The sequence below is a fragment of the Neopelma chrysocephalum genome, unplaced genomic scaffold (assembly GCF_003984885.1).
Source record: "Neopelma chrysocephalum unplaced genomic scaffold, ASM398488v2 Primary Assembly neopelma1_22, whole genome shotgun sequence".
NCBI lineage: Eukaryota > Metazoa > Chordata > Aves > Passeriformes > Pipridae > Neopelma > Neopelma chrysocephalum.
In genome coordinates, this window is record NW_020897689.1 from 10,600,982 (window position 1) to 10,618,133 (window position 17,152).

General features: G+C 36.7%; 1 protein-coding gene across 7 annotated transcripts in view; it reads right to left on the reverse strand.

The window, feature by feature from the left end:
- CUNH8orf34 (chromosome unknown C8orf34 homolog) overlaps positions 1-17,152 on the reverse strand; it is a 161,726-nt gene that overhangs the window by 96,708 nt on the left and 47,866 nt on the right. For all 7 annotated transcript variants that reach the window (XM_027698274.1, XM_027698647.1, XM_027698499.1 and 4 more), the window contains 2 exons: positions 10,174-10,202; positions 3,703-3,872 (listed from right to left, as the gene is read on the reverse strand). In XM_027698274.1, the coding sequence (XP_027554075.1) occupies positions 3,703-3,872; positions 10,174-10,202 (199 nt within the window). The remainder of the gene's footprint in view (positions 1-3,702; positions 3,873-10,173; positions 10,203-17,152) is intronic.

Consider the following 17,152-nt stretch of genomic DNA (forward strand, 5'->3'; position numbering starts at 1 on the left):
TGACCCCACAGAATTAAGGGCTATATATTTATAACAATTCTCATGATTTGCTGAGTTGTATCCCTAACCTAAATAACAGAGAACTGGAAATGCACAGAAGTTAGCAGAACAGTCTAAGGCAGGACTTGCTACCATTTGCCATTTCTGATTTCTTACAATATAAAAACAACAAACAGAAGTTTGGTGCTCCACATGAGAGTATCAACACCACCTCAGATTGTCATTATAGTCTGTTGCAGGAAGGCCCATCTGTTGCCAAGGCTCTAAGAGAAAAGAGTATCATATTAAAAACCACTCAAATTCCCCACTGTGTACATACATTATCCCTTGAGGAAGATTCCCAAGAGCCTTGCATCTTCTCAGAATTCATCCAAAAAATTTTTCATGTAGAAAACTACCAACTGTGACTTGAAAATGAGTTTAATCCTATTTTCACAGTGTTTGAATTTCTGAAACATGAGCTCAGTACCAGCAGGATTGCCATCAGCACTTTTCCATGGTCTCTTATCACTTACTAATATCTTGCCTTGCTTCCTTACAGGAGCAACAGAAAGCAGTGCAAAACCAGTAACAAACACAGTCTTTCCTCTGTAGTAATCCAGAACATAAGGGCAAAAAGGTGACCCTTCATCCATTTGACAAGACATCACTAATATGGCAACTCAGACTGGCCACACTGTCTTTTCCAGGCAAAACATTAGTGATATCTGTCCTTCCAGTTGCTCCTTTTTTTTATTTCTTTTCTTGAGTAACTGAACCTGGCTTTCAAATATACAACATGTCTGCTTCTGTTGCTCATCATCACAGGAATGTATGTTTTTAAGGAGGAAATAGTGGTTCTTTCCCACTGTGCACTACTGAATAGAGCAAAAACCAGGATCATGGTTGCAAAGACAGAAAATCAGACAACTTACAGATTCCCAAATACTACATACTACGTATATTCGCTATGATCTGCTTTATGCTGAAAAGACGAATACTGTAAATGAGCATGTTATCAACATGTTATCAACAGATCCATAGGAATATGCTGCTTCCTCAGTCCATTCCATCCTTTACAGAATGCAATGAATGTGTAAGGACCCAGGGCTTCCCCAAAAAGCTTGTACTCTATGGTCTGTGAAAACAACACGAGTCACGTGACACTGATGGCAGTTACTTGACCAGTGATCTGCCAATGCCTAATCCTCTGGATATTTACATAATGTTTTATTTTTGTAGCATTTTCTTATGTTTAGTAACAGGTAAGAGAAAACATTATCTGGAAATAATGGGACAATTTCAGTTTTCACTTTCTTGTTCTTATACTTTAACTGATTATTAGGATTAGTTTAAAGAATTTGCTGGCTTATCACATAAATCTTGATAAATAGTGATCCTTAAATGATCATTTTTTATTTAAAGTGTTGCTACATAAAATTTAACAAGACATAATTGGAAACATTTAATGTGAATTTCCAATTGCTCCCACTTTCATTTGCCAGGTAAAAGTATAAATGAATTATTTTAGGCTACATTAACCACTAAGTGGTGAATGAAATACAGACGAGGTAGTCAAAAATTCTTTACAACTGACAACTTCACTCATTTCACTTAATCCCACTATTTTTGGATGTTACATTAAAATAAAGTTATTGTTATCTAATACTTGTCTCACGCGTTTGGTATACGCTCAATTCCAAATTCTGCTAATAGCACTTTAATTCACAGGAATACTGCATTAGACCTTGAAGCAACTGCCAGTAATTAGTGAACTATTATTAAATATTCAGATTAACCTTGATCAACACAGGTCTTTTAAACTTCCATATATAGTTGGCATCAATCTTAGTATCACCACTACCTTGAAGTTCTGCAACTTTATTTATTCTTTTGCAAGACTGTAAACATGTTTTTTATAAATGCCTTCCAAAAGCTGATTAAATGCTAATGAAACAAGAATTATCCCAGACATAAAATCAGTCATCCAAATGTAAATCCATATGCTGTATGTAATCTAGTAGTTATTCATTTCCACTGGAAATCAGTACTCCCACGATACATATTTTTCAATAGGTCTTTAGCATTTACTGCACCTAAAAAACAGATATCAGTACCCCATGAGTTTTTCCTGGCATCAAGTACCCCATATTCTCCTTGTTCATATGCCAGGCAACACGATTTTGCCATGATACCCAACAAGACTTCTCAAATGCTATTCTCAAAGCCATTAATCATATATTTTAATTATAGCATTAGCTGTGAGGTTTCTCACATCTTGTACCACCCTCTACAAAGAGAAAAATGCGTTGCTTTGAATCATCTTTGTTACTCAGAACTAACCTCTTTGCTCCCTTCTGGAGATTAGACAGAGATGCTTATTTCTGCTCCTTCCTATTGACAGAAAGGATACAATATCCTCAATTCTCTCTGCAATGTGGAACAGATCTTTATTTGGTGTCTTTATTGACTGCTGAATAAGGAAAAAGAAACACAGGCCTGCACAATCAAGCTGCAGTGCCCACTGCTGACTCCATTACTTTCGTAGGAATTGCACTGGAGAGACCCAGTGTCTGAGTTGTGCTGGTTCCCAGTTTGGCTGAGGGATCATTACTACATGCTGCTACTTTGAAATAGTAGTACTTGCAGCTTTCCCCACAATAGTCTAATTAAATGAAGTACTCATGTATAACAAACATTACAAACATGTGAGGAAAGTTAATGAATGCAGCCTTTAAGAGTACATCTAGTGACAGACTAGTCTCCTTCTGACAGGGAGGTAAATTCCAATGGAGAAGGCACATGGACAACACAGTGAAGGAATACTTTAGATATTTCAAAATGAAAGTAGACAGTTTCTGCCTTCTCAAAAGAGGAAGAAAAAGGTGTCTGCTGCAGTCAGCGTAATAGTTATAACCAAGGAGAAATGCTACAGGGCTGAGGGAGAAACGTAGGTGTTTAAGCCAATTAACAGAGGCAGTGCACAAGATTTACACTTTAAAAGATAGGCATTAATTCCTTTTAAAGGAAAGCTGTGAGTATTTAACTTCTGTGATAAACCGGTATCTTTAAATCATGGAAAATGGACTCCTTGTAAAAATGATAATCTCTTTCATGTAGCTGAAGCACATTAACAAACAAATATACTCCTTCATTCTCAGACAAGCACAATAAATCTTCAGAAGTTATTTACTGCAGAGAACACATTTTTCTCTTTGAGAAAGACCTGTTATTGACACCAAAATGCTAGGTATATGAAAAGAAGATAAATTCAGGAAGTCCTGATAAAAATAACATAGATACTGTTTCCCTTGTCCATCTTTTCTTTAAATGAGAAAATCAGGTTTATCACTAAAGTGTCAAGAAGACTAACAAATACCAACTACCAGCTGTGGAAAGATGGAAGGGTTTGAAGTATCTGAATAAAGCTATACCTTTAAAAGCAAAATTATTACACACTGGACCCCAGTCATGTCAATAGAACCTTAGCTTTATACATGGGAATTAATTAATGTGATTGCAAATGAGTATGAAGTTAATCATATATAAAAGCATGAGAACAAATCAGTCACATATTAATGACTTCCATTTATTCTGCATGCTGCCACACTATGACATGGGAGTTGAAAAGCTCTGCACTCTGCTCTCAGAAATGGAGTTTTTGTTAAAAAGACAGCTCTGTTTCACAAAATATAATTTTTCTAGGCTGGACCAAAATCCCACCTTCCTCCAGGACTGCTGCTATCCTCACTGTCCCACTGCTCATTTTTATTTCTTGGTATTGGTGGCTGTAGCATCTCAGCAGCCAGAGGGTCTGCATCATTCTCTTCACGGCCAACCCATTCTCCAATCACACGAGGTCTGAGAAGGGGGGTGTTAAAACCTGTTGTGTCCTAAAGGGAAAAAAAATAAAAAAAACTCCAATGCACTGTTTGTTCTTAACCATAGGTGTAAATAGAGAAAGAAAACATGAAAAAAAAATTCACGAAAAAAGTACAACAATAGTACAGTACATTATCACTTCAGAGGGCTACAAAATACCCAGAAACAATGACAGACTAATGGAAAGTTTCCCATTAACAAAATTCCAGGAGATATTTGTGTATCCTGATGCCTCAAATCTCTTCCATTTCTTTCTCTTCAATTGTAACTGTAGAAAAATCACTATTTTTTTTTAAATAAATGCACAACTCTTTAAACCTGCACTGTATCAGTTCTGCTAAGCAACACATGAGGTCACTTGTATAAACAACACCCCAACCAAAAGATGTTTGTAGATTAATAACATCACTCTTATTTGCATTATGAATTAATGCAAAACTACAAAATACATCTGCATTTTGCATTTTAAAAAAATAACCCTTCTGGGCCTTACATAATGTATCTTTCAGTTCTGAAAATGGCATTTAATAAAATGCATTTATGAAACTAGTAATCATATTTTTAACCACTTACTGGAAGACAATAAGTTGGAGAGGATTACAAGAAGCAAGAAAATGTAACTGATACATTCAAAACAATAGCAATAATTTGCATAATTAGGAATTTAGATTACAGAAACAAATCATCCTTAAAAATTGTACCAAAAAGCATTCTGAAGTGGTAAATATGTCTGTTCTCAATTTTACTAAAACCACTGTAGATAAAGAGTCATGTACAAAAGCACAGTCAAACTAAAAAACAGACCTGTACACCAAAGAAAAAGATATGAAATTATGGGATAGGAATATTTATTTTACTTTTACTAAATTCTTTTCTAGGTTAGCAAAGGCATTTCAAACACACTGTTCCTAATTAGAAGAGACATATTCTATTCCTATAATTTAATGAGAGAAAATTTTAGGAAAAATATCCGTGGCTGTTATCGACCTCAGTGCCTCTAATAAGTATTTCTGCCTTGAAACAATGCTTTCCAAACAAAAAGCATCTGGAAAATGTACAGCACAGCAATTATTTAGCCTAGAAACCATATTTTTCTCTCCTTCTTGAAAATGAATCACTTTTGAAGCCTCTTCTTAATTGAAACAGATACAGTAAAAGCACAGTTTGAAGTAGAGGCCTCTACTGAAATGAAAGAAACAAAAAACCAAAAAAGGCTGTAAACTACTTTCAATATGAATATATTTACCTAGCTCTGGCTAGATGCTGCAATTTTTCTGAGCAGAATTCCAAGAGCTTCTATTTTGACAGAACCAAATGTGACCCAGGCCATGGATCCAATTCACTCAACCTTGTTCTTTTGTTCTGCTTTCTGCAATGTGCCTGTGAGTGTATTACCACATTCCTCTCTACAGAGTTGTCCATCATTTGACTAATTCACTTTTACATGGTGTCTGTTTTCTGCAAGGACCACTGAAAATTGAATACAGGCCATACAGAAGACAGAAATCTGAGGAAATCACCACAGCTTTGGAGATATCAGGATATCTAGCCAGTGCTGTTCTGTTTTTATGTACTTACAAATATACATTTTGTGCATTTATTTGGAGCTGTGTCATAGTCAGGTCAGGTAGACTAGATGACAAGAGCCTCTGGGCTCTTGACAAGCATAAACTGTCACTGGTGTGACTACCATCATATGCTTATGAGCTAAGAAAAAGGATTGCCCACAATGCCTTCATTAAGACTGCCCTCAACCTTTCTGAGTTTTATTCCTTCTATTCTAGCTATTTTCTCCCTTCTCTTTCTCCCTAAGATAATTTCTAATAATGAATTAAAAATGGTTTCTGAAAGTCAGAATATCTCAGTGTCCATCTTGCTAAAAGCTTTCAGTGCCTTAAGTGAAAATGAAAAGCACCTAAAAATGTATCCTTTTGTCAGTACCTTAAGTTTTTTCTGACACTGTACACTGCACCATCAACATATGAATAAGTAAACCATGAATGCTGTGACTGTCCTTGTTATGCTAATTTCTTTCCTAGGCATTTTAGGGATTCAAGTAGCAGTTTCATACTCTACTTAATAGAAATGTAATTTACATTACATAGTCATGCTTTGCCTCACTTTATCACCTTGCTTTACTTTTTGCATCATGTTAGATTAGTACACCACAGTTTCAGTGACCTAATTTATTGTCCTCCTTTCAACCATATAAGCAGCCACAGTGAAAATAGTAAATGGAGAATCAGAGACAGCTCTATTCAGAACACGAGGATGTTTATTTGGCACTATTTCAAAGGCTGCAATAAATTCAGATGAAGCATTCTGTTCTCTAACAAGTTCTTATAGTTTTGGGTTGGGGTTTTTTTGGCTGGTTTCTTTTTTTTACATATAAATCTTACAATCTTAATTGATTTCCAATCTATATTCCCCCATAAATAACAGAAGAGATTGGCAGTGACATTAGTGTGCACAGAAATATTTTCAGGACAGGTAGGTATTTAAATCTGCAATAAATGAAAAGAGAGCACTATTTCATGGAGCAGCCCACATGTCATCCTCTTATCTACATAACTGGCTACCAGTTTGACACACTCAACCTTCCTTTATGTGGAGACTAGGAAAAGAAGGGAAAGACTGCAAGACAGCTGAATCTCATCTTCACGTTGGACTGAGTTGTGGTTGCTGAATGCAACCTCTACCAGAGAGCGAAACATTTGTATATCCATTTATTTATGCATCATTTAAAAAGCTCGGTATTCCTATTTTCTGATATGGATTTTAAGGGAATTTCCATCATGAGAAATACTTTTGGGTGAGAAGAAATATTTTTGGTTTTATGACATAAGAACAGTTGTTTCATCTATTTTATTAATCTGTGTTCATTGAAGTAAAATTACATATGAGAAGAAAGTATACGCTAGACAGTACAGAATATTTTTTTAATATTAACATTGAGGGTCAAAATCTGTTATAAATTTTTAGATCTTCCCTTGAGTTTGTCTGTGGATCTCTAACACTTAGATGTCTCCCATTATTAATGTTTAAAGTGATTGAAAGACATCATTGGGTATTTCAGATAAATTTCACAACGTTATAGCAGGTCTCTCCCATCACTGTTTTTTGTAAGAATTTTTTTTCACCCTAGAATTCTGTGAATTTTAAAGAAAGGCTAACATCCTAGCTCTCCTTTGTTTACATTAAACTCTTCACATTATGCATAAGTGTGTAGTTTCCTAAAGCTCTTCAACAGTTTCTGTTCAGTGGTACGGAGGGTGAGTCAATTCAGAAATTTGTATTATATTAACTCTGCACTTTAGTTTTAAAATATGTGAGTCACAAAGCATCCTTTCTTATTTCCTTTCCTTACACAGTATACTTGAGTGCCACTCTCTGATTTTATATAGCTTCTATGGCCTAGAGATGCAGGCTGAGTCAAGAGAGAGAGAACAACACTGCAAGTCTGAAGTAATTGAGATGAAAAAGAAGGGAATCTATCCAATAAATCTGTTTTAATTGCAGCCATTATAGGATTTTTTTTTTGCAAGGTTACCAGTGGACTTATGAGTTTTATGAGACTAAGTCAAACTGAAAGATTCCACTTTGACTGAAAGACTGACCTTGTCTGTCTGTATTTTCTCTCTCTCAGACTAAAGCCCTAAGTACCGACACAAAGCTATTAAAGGCAGATATTTTACACGAGTCCATTTAAATGAAACACCGTTCTTCAAAAGTCATTGTAATTCAGAGCAAACTGGTTTTCCAAATCCAAATGCTCGAGGAACTAAGCAACTAACTAACTAACTGAATTACTTGGAATAAGACTTACCTCAACCAACAATACTGATTAAGTACTCCCCTAATGAAGGCAGCTGCGTTACTAAAGCCAGAAAGAAGTAATTTAAAAAAATATACAATGAGAAAAAAAATAGAGGAATATACACATATATTCTCTGTTTTCTCCAGGTTTATAATATAAACCACAGATAAAGCATCAGGATTATGGGCTCTGTCCTAGTCCCCCAGATATTCCTGATCATCAGGAAAATAAAGCAAAGGAGAGCGTATAGAAGTTTATTACTGTGTTTAGTTTTATGTCTCTCATAATACCTAAGCAATGGCAATGTTTTAACACAATCCAATGCCAAGTTTGACCATGCTATTGTAGACCCATGACATGCACCTGATCGGTTAAATGGTTAATCCAAACCACAGATGAATGTGGTTTCAAAAAATGATTCAGTGCTGCCACAGCCTAGACAAGGAAGTTCTACTATCAGCATTTATTTCTGGGATAAGAATTACAACTTGGCTACATTTATACCTGAAAAATAAACATCACCTGTGAGCACATTCAGAAGAAATAGAACCACATTCTCTTTAACTTTAAAACAACCATTATCAGGTAGTCTTTGGCTGCTTTTGGTTCAAGCCAAGAAATACATGCAGAAACAAGTCACAGGAACATTTCAGGAATTAGCTTCCTAGGAATCATTCCTAGGAGGCAGGACTCCACAAAACGGTTCTAGCTATGCTTATATTCTTAACACAGAACTAAATTTTATGTTCATTAAAAATCCCTAAGGGTCCAAACAAGAAATAATAATGAAGATCACTAAAGCCCGTGGAGATGAAAAATCACTCTTCTTCTCTAAATCTGTGCTGAAAGCCTGTTGAGCAATGCTGCACAAATAACACATGTCAAGAGCTTAATTGTTTGGGGGTTCATTTATTTTACAAATAGCTTCTGACTTCAAGAACGTTCTGTTTACCTGTCCTCATCAGAAACATACGTTAAAGTAGATGCAGTATTGCAAAGGTGTCAGGTAATGCATGCTATTGAATGTACAAACCGTAATTCCAAGTTTTGTTTCAAAAATTCAGAAATACCCAAAAGTATTTCTCATGATGGAAGGTCCCTCAAAATCCATATTAGAAAACAGGAATATCAAGCTTTTTAAATGATGTATAAATAAATGGATATACCTCTCAATTTTAAACAATTAAGTATACAGTAAACAAAAAAAAATTATCTCTTCACTCAATGTGGATCCTGAGGAAAGTCCCAAATTATGTTCCCCATCTCAGTTTTCACATTGAATAATTAAATATAAAAACCATTAATGCTTTTGAGCAATATTATTGTTATAAAAAATTAACAGAAATTACCTCCTAAAAATAGATGTAAAAAGTGTTGATAACAGGCTCTAGCCCAAAATGTCTTTTCCTCCCACAAACAGTATTTTATAGGTTTTTTCAAATCAAATGGAGTTCTTCATAAGTATTCTTAAAGGTAAGGGTTCTAATGGAAGGGCTTTCTAATAATTTTTATCATCACTTCTGAACACAGTTATGAAAATAGTAGGAAAGAAGACTTAAGTCATAGTTTTGAAAGGGTAGCCACATATGCTCATGACTACATGGTAACAGTGATCAGTCTTGTCTAACTGGCCTTCCTAGGAGAACACAGTGGAGGTATTTTATATGCACCTGTGTCAGAAAGATTTGTGTCCTCATTTTACCAGCAGAAAGGAAAAATATTTTTTTAAAAAATGTGTTCTATATTAAGCATTATTCCTGTGTGTTATGTACCTTTTGATCTCATTTCTCTGACAGCAATTGTTTCCGATACCAAGAACACAACCCAAGATTCTTGGCACTTGAAGCATACTGCTGTTCACAGGTGAGAACAGGGAAGATAAAGGTGCTCTGTTTCGTTTTGGTAATTTGAAAAATTAGCTTGATTACTCTTTCAATGTAGAGTTTATTACAGCTAAAACTAAAATTCATGTTAACTGTGTAATGCATCAAAAGGGACAGAGGAGAAGAGATCATTGTTTGTTGCATTCAGCAACGAGGTAAAGACTGATTTTTATGTCCTGTGCATTCCTGATCAAATCTGGAAGCAAAAATAATTCCTAAATATTTTCAAAAATCATATCTAGGAATGCAGGATTCATGACTTCATGAATAAAAGGTATTTAAGGCTAAATGTTTCCAAAAGTACAAAAAGTAACCCAACAGACTGCACTAAGCAAAGATGGTGTCATGATCAAAAAGTATTTCCATGGCCTCACTGAGAGTCTCTCAAACTCAGTGAGATTTTTTTTCCATACTTGACAGCCCTTTTAGGTCAAGCTCTTGATGCATCCACATATACTCTACTTACACAGCTTTCCATACCCAAACTTCCTCTGAACCCAACAGAACTGAAGTCTGTATGCCAGGACAGGGAGATGCAGCTCTCATTGCCTAAAATTATCACAATCATCTGTCTCTTTGTACTGTTCATTAGGTATACCTTATCAATCTTACCTTATCAAGTTCATCAGAAACAGCAATGCCTGAAAACGAAACAGATTGGAAAAAAAAATATTTAGAAACATGCTTTCTATAATGTCTTCTACTACAGTAAGTAAAAATAAGGTTTAATATGAAAAGTTTACATATTGTTCTCTGCATGCTGCTGTACTGTACAATGTGTCATATTTAGTTCCACTAGTGAAATTGCCTGGAAACAATATACTTTTATATCAGCTGCAATATTACCAAAATGAGTTTTAAAAAAACTATGGAAATGAAAATAGCAGATGTGCCAGTAAAGTGACAAGAAGGTTAAGTACAATTCTACCTGCTTTCTGAAATTAAATCAGCAACATTGTATTTACCAATGGACACCTTATTACGCAAATCTCACCCTGACCAGCATGCATAATACATCTTGCTGCAACTGGATGGCAATATGGACATGACTCTTCTCTCTTTCTCTGTGGTACAATGTAGAAATGATTCTATAAAAACAGGTGGAACTTTGGAACATAAAGTAAAATTTCCCAACAGAATCCAAACCAATTTTTCTAAATCCTCTGAAAAAGAACTTCTATATTTGCTCTTGTCCTTTCTGCTGATACCTGCCCATGTCTTTCCTATACTTTCTTCCATCATGTCATCTAACTCTTTTAAGTATGATAATCCTGTAGAACATTAAATATACACAGCTGGTCTCAGAATTTTTAATAGATCTGCACACGTCATATCACAAGTAGTTATCAAGTAATTATACATCTAATGCTATCATGTTGAAAATTCTGATACATTGAAAACAAAGCATTTCCCAGATTCCTATGAGGTTTGATAAGAAACATTTCCAGGTTAGAGCTTCAAAAACCAAGAATAAGTATCTCCTGGTGGTGACACTAAAGTGGAGACATAAGCATGCATAGGAAGATCACACACTTCAAAGCTGTTTTCTGACCCATGTTATCAAGACACTGTCTTCGAAGGAACACGAGATGAAATTGCAAAATATGTAGTATCAGCTGAGTGGAGAGTTAGTCTTTCTAAAATCACACTAAAGACTGAGCAGTATAAGCTTATTTCTTACTATTTGGTGTACCACAACTAACTGAATTATTTGGGTTTTTACTGTGCTTTTAATCATTAGGTCTATATGGCTAATGCTCAGTTTAAATGGCTTCCTTATAGTGATTTTTTTTCCTTAAAGAATGAAGTGTTAGGAGAACTGCAACTATAATTTAAAGACCTTGTCAACACACAAGAAATATGCCAGAAGATAATATTTCCAGTAATTCAATAGTTATAAAATAGATTATATTGAAAAAATATCTGTTTTCCCTAATCCTTTTATCCCTCACTGAAATTAACCAGTTTTAATAACTTCAGACTTTTAGTTAGCCCAGACACTACACTACTGCCCACAGAGTATAACCAGCAGGTTGCATCAACCAGACTTTAATGTTATAAATTTCTTCAATCCCCAATGGACATTTACTAGGGAGAAGATACTTGCACTCTTTGAGATAGTAAAAACCTAATTCAAGCTTCTCTTCACTTCAGCTTTGAAAAGCTGGTTACCATCAACCACCTCTCCATTACATGGATGTATTTTGCATAACCAATGTCAATCCATTCTACAATGGATTGCTTCTCAGCAATTTCCTATAATGTTAATACAGTTCATTTTGTTTTGATACAGGTTTATTTCCTCATATTGGAAGGTTGGTACCCTTTTCTTCCACTGTCACAGATCTCTGTGAATGGAGGAACTTGTAACTTGGGAGTGGAGGGAAGAGAAATTTTACCCTGCATTGACTCACTCCTTAAAAATATTTATTTTCAAGTATGGCAAAAGAAATTACAAAAGGTAACCCTGCCATTTCCAAAACTCTGTTCCAAAAAATGCCAAATATTCTTACTACTCAACTGCCTATGTTGCCTATCAAAGTTCAGTACTGAAAGTACCGAATAGCAAATGGGAAGAACAGTACATATTACTATAAGCCTCACACAAAACGCTCTACTAACCTCTCTGATTAAGTTACATATAAGCACATAAAACTGAAAAACATCCATATTTTAAATGAGTGCTTTTTTGTAAAATGCTTTTTGTTTGTATGTGTTGCAAATCACATTGCTTGCCAGAATGTAGTGGTTTGAGCCAGGTTTTCCCCCTGAAACTAAGAAAGTGGTAACCCCCAGGGGGTGGTGACCCTTGGGATTGGACCCAATCAGTGCTCCTGCAAAATATAAACATATCTCTGGAGACCAGAAAAGAAGCAGTGGTACTTGTTGTTAGAGAAGAAGAGGTGGCCTTGTTGTAGAGGCCACGAGGAGAAGGGGCTCCGGCCCCTTGGGGGCCTCTGCTCCCCCCCCCAGCCCCCGGTTGGGGGGCTGCAGGGAGTCGGAGCTGAGCTGAGTGTCTGTGGCTGAGAAGCTGGGGGAGTTTCTCCCCTGTAGGAGCACTGGGAGACGCTGGGAGCGGCAGCGGAGACAGTAGTGTCCGAAGAGCAGTGGCAAAGAGCCAACTGATAAAGACCAGAAAAGCAGCAGATGCCGGTATGCAGCTATGGAAGACACAGAGATGTCTGAGGAGAAGGAAGAAGCAGCAGCAGGAAGAGAACCGAGCCAGCAGCAGGAACAGAGTTTCGCAGGGTAAGAACTGGACAAACCAAAACCCCCAAACTTGCTAGAGACCCCTCCGAGAAAGAGGAGGGGGTGGTGGACTAAGAGGAGTCCTAAAGTGCAGTATGCACTGCTGAGAGGAGCGAAGAAGCTCTGGCCTCCTGAGAGATAAGGCAGGACGGCAAAAGGAATGTGTGTGGAGGGGGTGACCTTGGGCTTCCCCCCCTTGCTGCAGCTTCAGAGAAGCTGGCAGCCATCTTTGAGTCAGAGCATGGGAGCTCTGTGAAGGGGCTTGGATTCCCCTGAGGATACCAGACCGTCACGAAGACCCCGGTGCTTCGTGATATGACCATGGTGTAGCGGCCGTGTCTGGGGTTACGCAGCCTACGGAAAGACCCCTTGTTTGGAGACGGGGGCCGAGAGAGACTTGGAAACCTCCCTCGTGTGTGCTGGCAGAGAGCCAGCAACTGTTTCTGGTGGAAGAGGAGAGCCTGCTGCCTAGAGAGGAAGACCTGCTGCTCAGAGACTGGAAGGGGTCTTTTCTTCTTCTTCTCTCCTGGACTTTTATTTGGAGGGAGAAGAGATTTGGCCCATTGTAAATATTACTGTCATGGTAGAGATAGAAATAGAGTTAAGATAATATGTAATGTATTATAGTATAAGTATTTATTTGTATAGTCTTTGTAATATATTCCTTTCCCCCATATTGAGTCTAGTGTTTTTGTCTGGAAAACCCATCTCACATGGGGTTGAGATGTGGGAGGGGGGCTAGGAATCAGAATTGGATTTTGGGCCTTTTCAAACCATGACACAGAACTTATTCTGCATTTAGAGAAGTCTAAGCTGAGTAATTGAATTGACCAGAATGCCTCAAATTTCTTCTTTACTAAATAGGAAACAGTAGCAAGACACTAAAATTAATTGTATTTCTTAGACAAGCATGTAGAGAGTTAGCAGTTTCTGAAGACACATTGCCAAAATAAAATTTTACAAGTTTAGAAAACTTTTATTTTTGCAATCATGGAATTAAACCTGCAAACTATTTTTAGCTATCTCTCTCTAATGGGTCATCAAGAGAAAAAAAAAAGGGTTCCGGGGAAGAAATTTTATCAGGAGCTTGTTACAGCAATCTTGGCATGGTGATTCTTCTGGAGGTGGTATTTACCATACTGTCAGCCACACAGATCTTTCTGTTATGTCTTGAGCCTCATTATTATTAACAGTACTCTTTTAGTCACTGATAACACAACTCCATTAGCAGAGACCAGGATAAATAACCCATAAAACGTTGGGTGTAAAAATGCTTCTTATTTCCTTCCAAGACTCTACTGCACCACACAGTTAGTGTGTGCCCATCTCTTACCAATTTTTTTTGCAGTTGCCAAACTCACAGGATATCATGGCTGAACTTGAGAGGAGGGGAGATTTGCACTGCGGGCAGTAGACAGAAAATCATAAGAGTGAGGCAATTTTTTTGGTTGCAGATCTCAGGCGGAATAATATGGACTCCAATTTTCAGAAAGTAGCTCCTCAAAAAATTCAAACCCTTGTGTATTTAGGATAACATTAAAAAAAAACAAAACAAAAAAATAACCACAACCACCAAACCCTTAATCCAGAATGCTGAGATTGCAACTAGAGATATTGTCATTCATTATTATACAGGAGTATTTGGGATTTCTGTTAATTTCTTAGCCCTTAGCAGACTCCTGACTTTTCAGTAGTCAGATAGTCAGTTGCTTTACTTTCAAGTAATATACTGACAATTTAAAATAGTTAAATTTCTATAAAGTATTAAAATAGTTCAATTTCTAAACAGTAATGGTAATGATGGTTGCTATCTCCGGTTCATGTAATTGCTAGTATCCAGACATCAGCATTTTTCAAAAAGAAAACCCTCTTGTCACTTATTTGTAACAAGTATCTGATTTTGCTCTCTTTCCTTCGTATATTTATCTTCAGTTTTTGTCTGTGGCTTTCATACAACATAATAGAGAAAATGGAAATTTTATTTTTATATACTCTAAATAAGAAAATGTCATTGTAAAATCACAGAATACTAGAGACAAAGGGACAGCCCATTCCATGAAACTACTCTAAATGGAAACAGCAATGGCTCAGTTTTAGACAAAGCATTCACAGGTGTAGCCAAAATGTCTATACACTAAAAACTTTTAACCTGACAATTTAGTCAATTCTTCAGACTGTAACTCTTTTCCATCAAAACTTAATCCTAATCACCAAAAAAACTCTAACATCAGAAAAACTGACACATCTAGTTTATTCAACCTTAAATCCAATGGCTTTGTTAGAATGTATGTTACTATGAACAACTATTTCTGACTTTTCTCAGTTTAGAGCATTTAAAGCCTGACTCTGCACAATGATGAATGTAGAGAATGGAAGTTTTAAGGGTGTGTCATCATTGCTCTGCCTCAAGACAGTGAACAGTAGATAAGAAGGGGACTGTTAAAAATATTCTCCTTCCTTTGTTGGGAAAGGTCTTCTGATGTCAAAGGCATATCCACCAGAAATAAAGGAGTAATAAAGGAGCTTCACCCTTTCTCTTATAGCAGCTGTTTCTCACAGACAACATTTGCCATAGTTTTATATCATACTATGACTGACAACTTTACACTCCTACCACTCTTACTAACCATTCCAAATAAAGGGGTGAGAAGTTTGCTTCCCACCATCAGCTAAGGCTCATGGATGAGGTTTACTGTGGGAATTAGTTAAGTAGCCAACTGCCAATTTTATGTCTTTAAAAAATCCTCCCTTTTAAAAGCAATTAAGGGTGCTGAAATTTGATCAGGTATCACAACTATCCAGCCCACTCAGCTGTCTGCTGAATTACACAGACAGATTCAGGGCACTTGTTTCTACTTTTGAGTGTAATGACCCTCCACGCTGGAAGAGTGCTGGAACAATGAAATAATTGGTCTGAACATGCTTCCACAGTCCTTCAGAAATGCTCCAGAGCCACAACTACTGCCATCTCTGATCAGCAAAAAATCTAGAGAGGGGCTGTGGATCGTAGCACAGCCTCTCTCAAATGGAACATCATTCTGTCACTAGCTTGGTTTTTGAAGACAACTGGAAAAACAATGTACTCTCTGCAAGAAAGGTCTGGCACACTAGGATTAAATGAAACACGATTAACAATGTAATAACAATGTAGTTTGTTAATACTTATATTTTAGGTAGTATTATTATGATTTTTTTTAAATTAGCATGGATTATTAAAACCATTCTTTACATAGTTATGTTAGATTTCTGTTCCTAGGCTTCTATCTCTATGGCAATCTGCAGCAGCACAATGGTAAGAATGAAGAAATAAATATAATTACATTAAAGTGTCTTCTTTGATGTAAAAGTGTGATGGTTTCAGTCTAGGCCTTCCTGGAGACCAGCTTGTAACCAGGAAGGAACTAGGAAAGTGACCAAGGAAGTATTCCATGCTATTCCTTTACGTAACCTAGGGTATAAATAAGGCATTGATAAGAGAGCTCGCTCTCTTCTCTTCCGGCGAGGTTGGAGAACGGTGGTCCCTGTCTGGGTCTGGCTTATCTGAAGTTGAGGCCTACAGTAACTGCTGTTGTCGGCCACGTGTGAGGGGGGAGTGCTGGGCCGCGTCCAGACGTCCTGCTTTCTTTCAAGGGAAGTGGTGAGCTCTTGCCAATTCTGGTTACCGGGTTTTTAGATTGTGTGGATCTGTTTTATTTTTTGTCCCTTTTCACCTTATTTTATCCTTTTCCCTTCTCCCTTCCCCCTCTTCCCTTCGGGAAGCTATTTGGGGTCATAGATTCATATATATAATTCTCATTGTATATCTCTGTTTTATATGTAAAATATATATATATTTTTGCTAGAACTTTGGCTGCCTGTTTTTTTTCGTTTTTTTTTCCTTCCCTCTCTGGGAAGGAGACCCTGTTGTCGAGTTTCAGAGACTTGGCAGGAAGCCAGCTCCAAACTTGCACAAAAAGCCACCTCTCAAAATACCTACACTACGTTTTAACAAAATAAAATCCCTTTTGAGTCTAGAACGAGTATCTTCCACAGTACAGACCTTCTGCTTAAGATATTCTGCTTCATTTCTAGTTATCAAGAAAAGAACTTTCTTTCTAAAGAAAAATGAACATTGTTAATAACAATTCCATGAGTCTTAAAGATGCCTAGCTCTTGCATATGCAGGTCTTAGCAGAAGAGTTTTATTTGTTATTGCTCTCCTGCAACAAATACAATTAATCCAGTTCTTAAAGCATCTCCACTCAGTGGTATTATTCCTCTTTGAAAAGCAATTTTTAGACTTTGATGTTCTCAATCCAACATTTATTTTCAAAACAGAGGGCACCACACCAGGTCTTTTTGA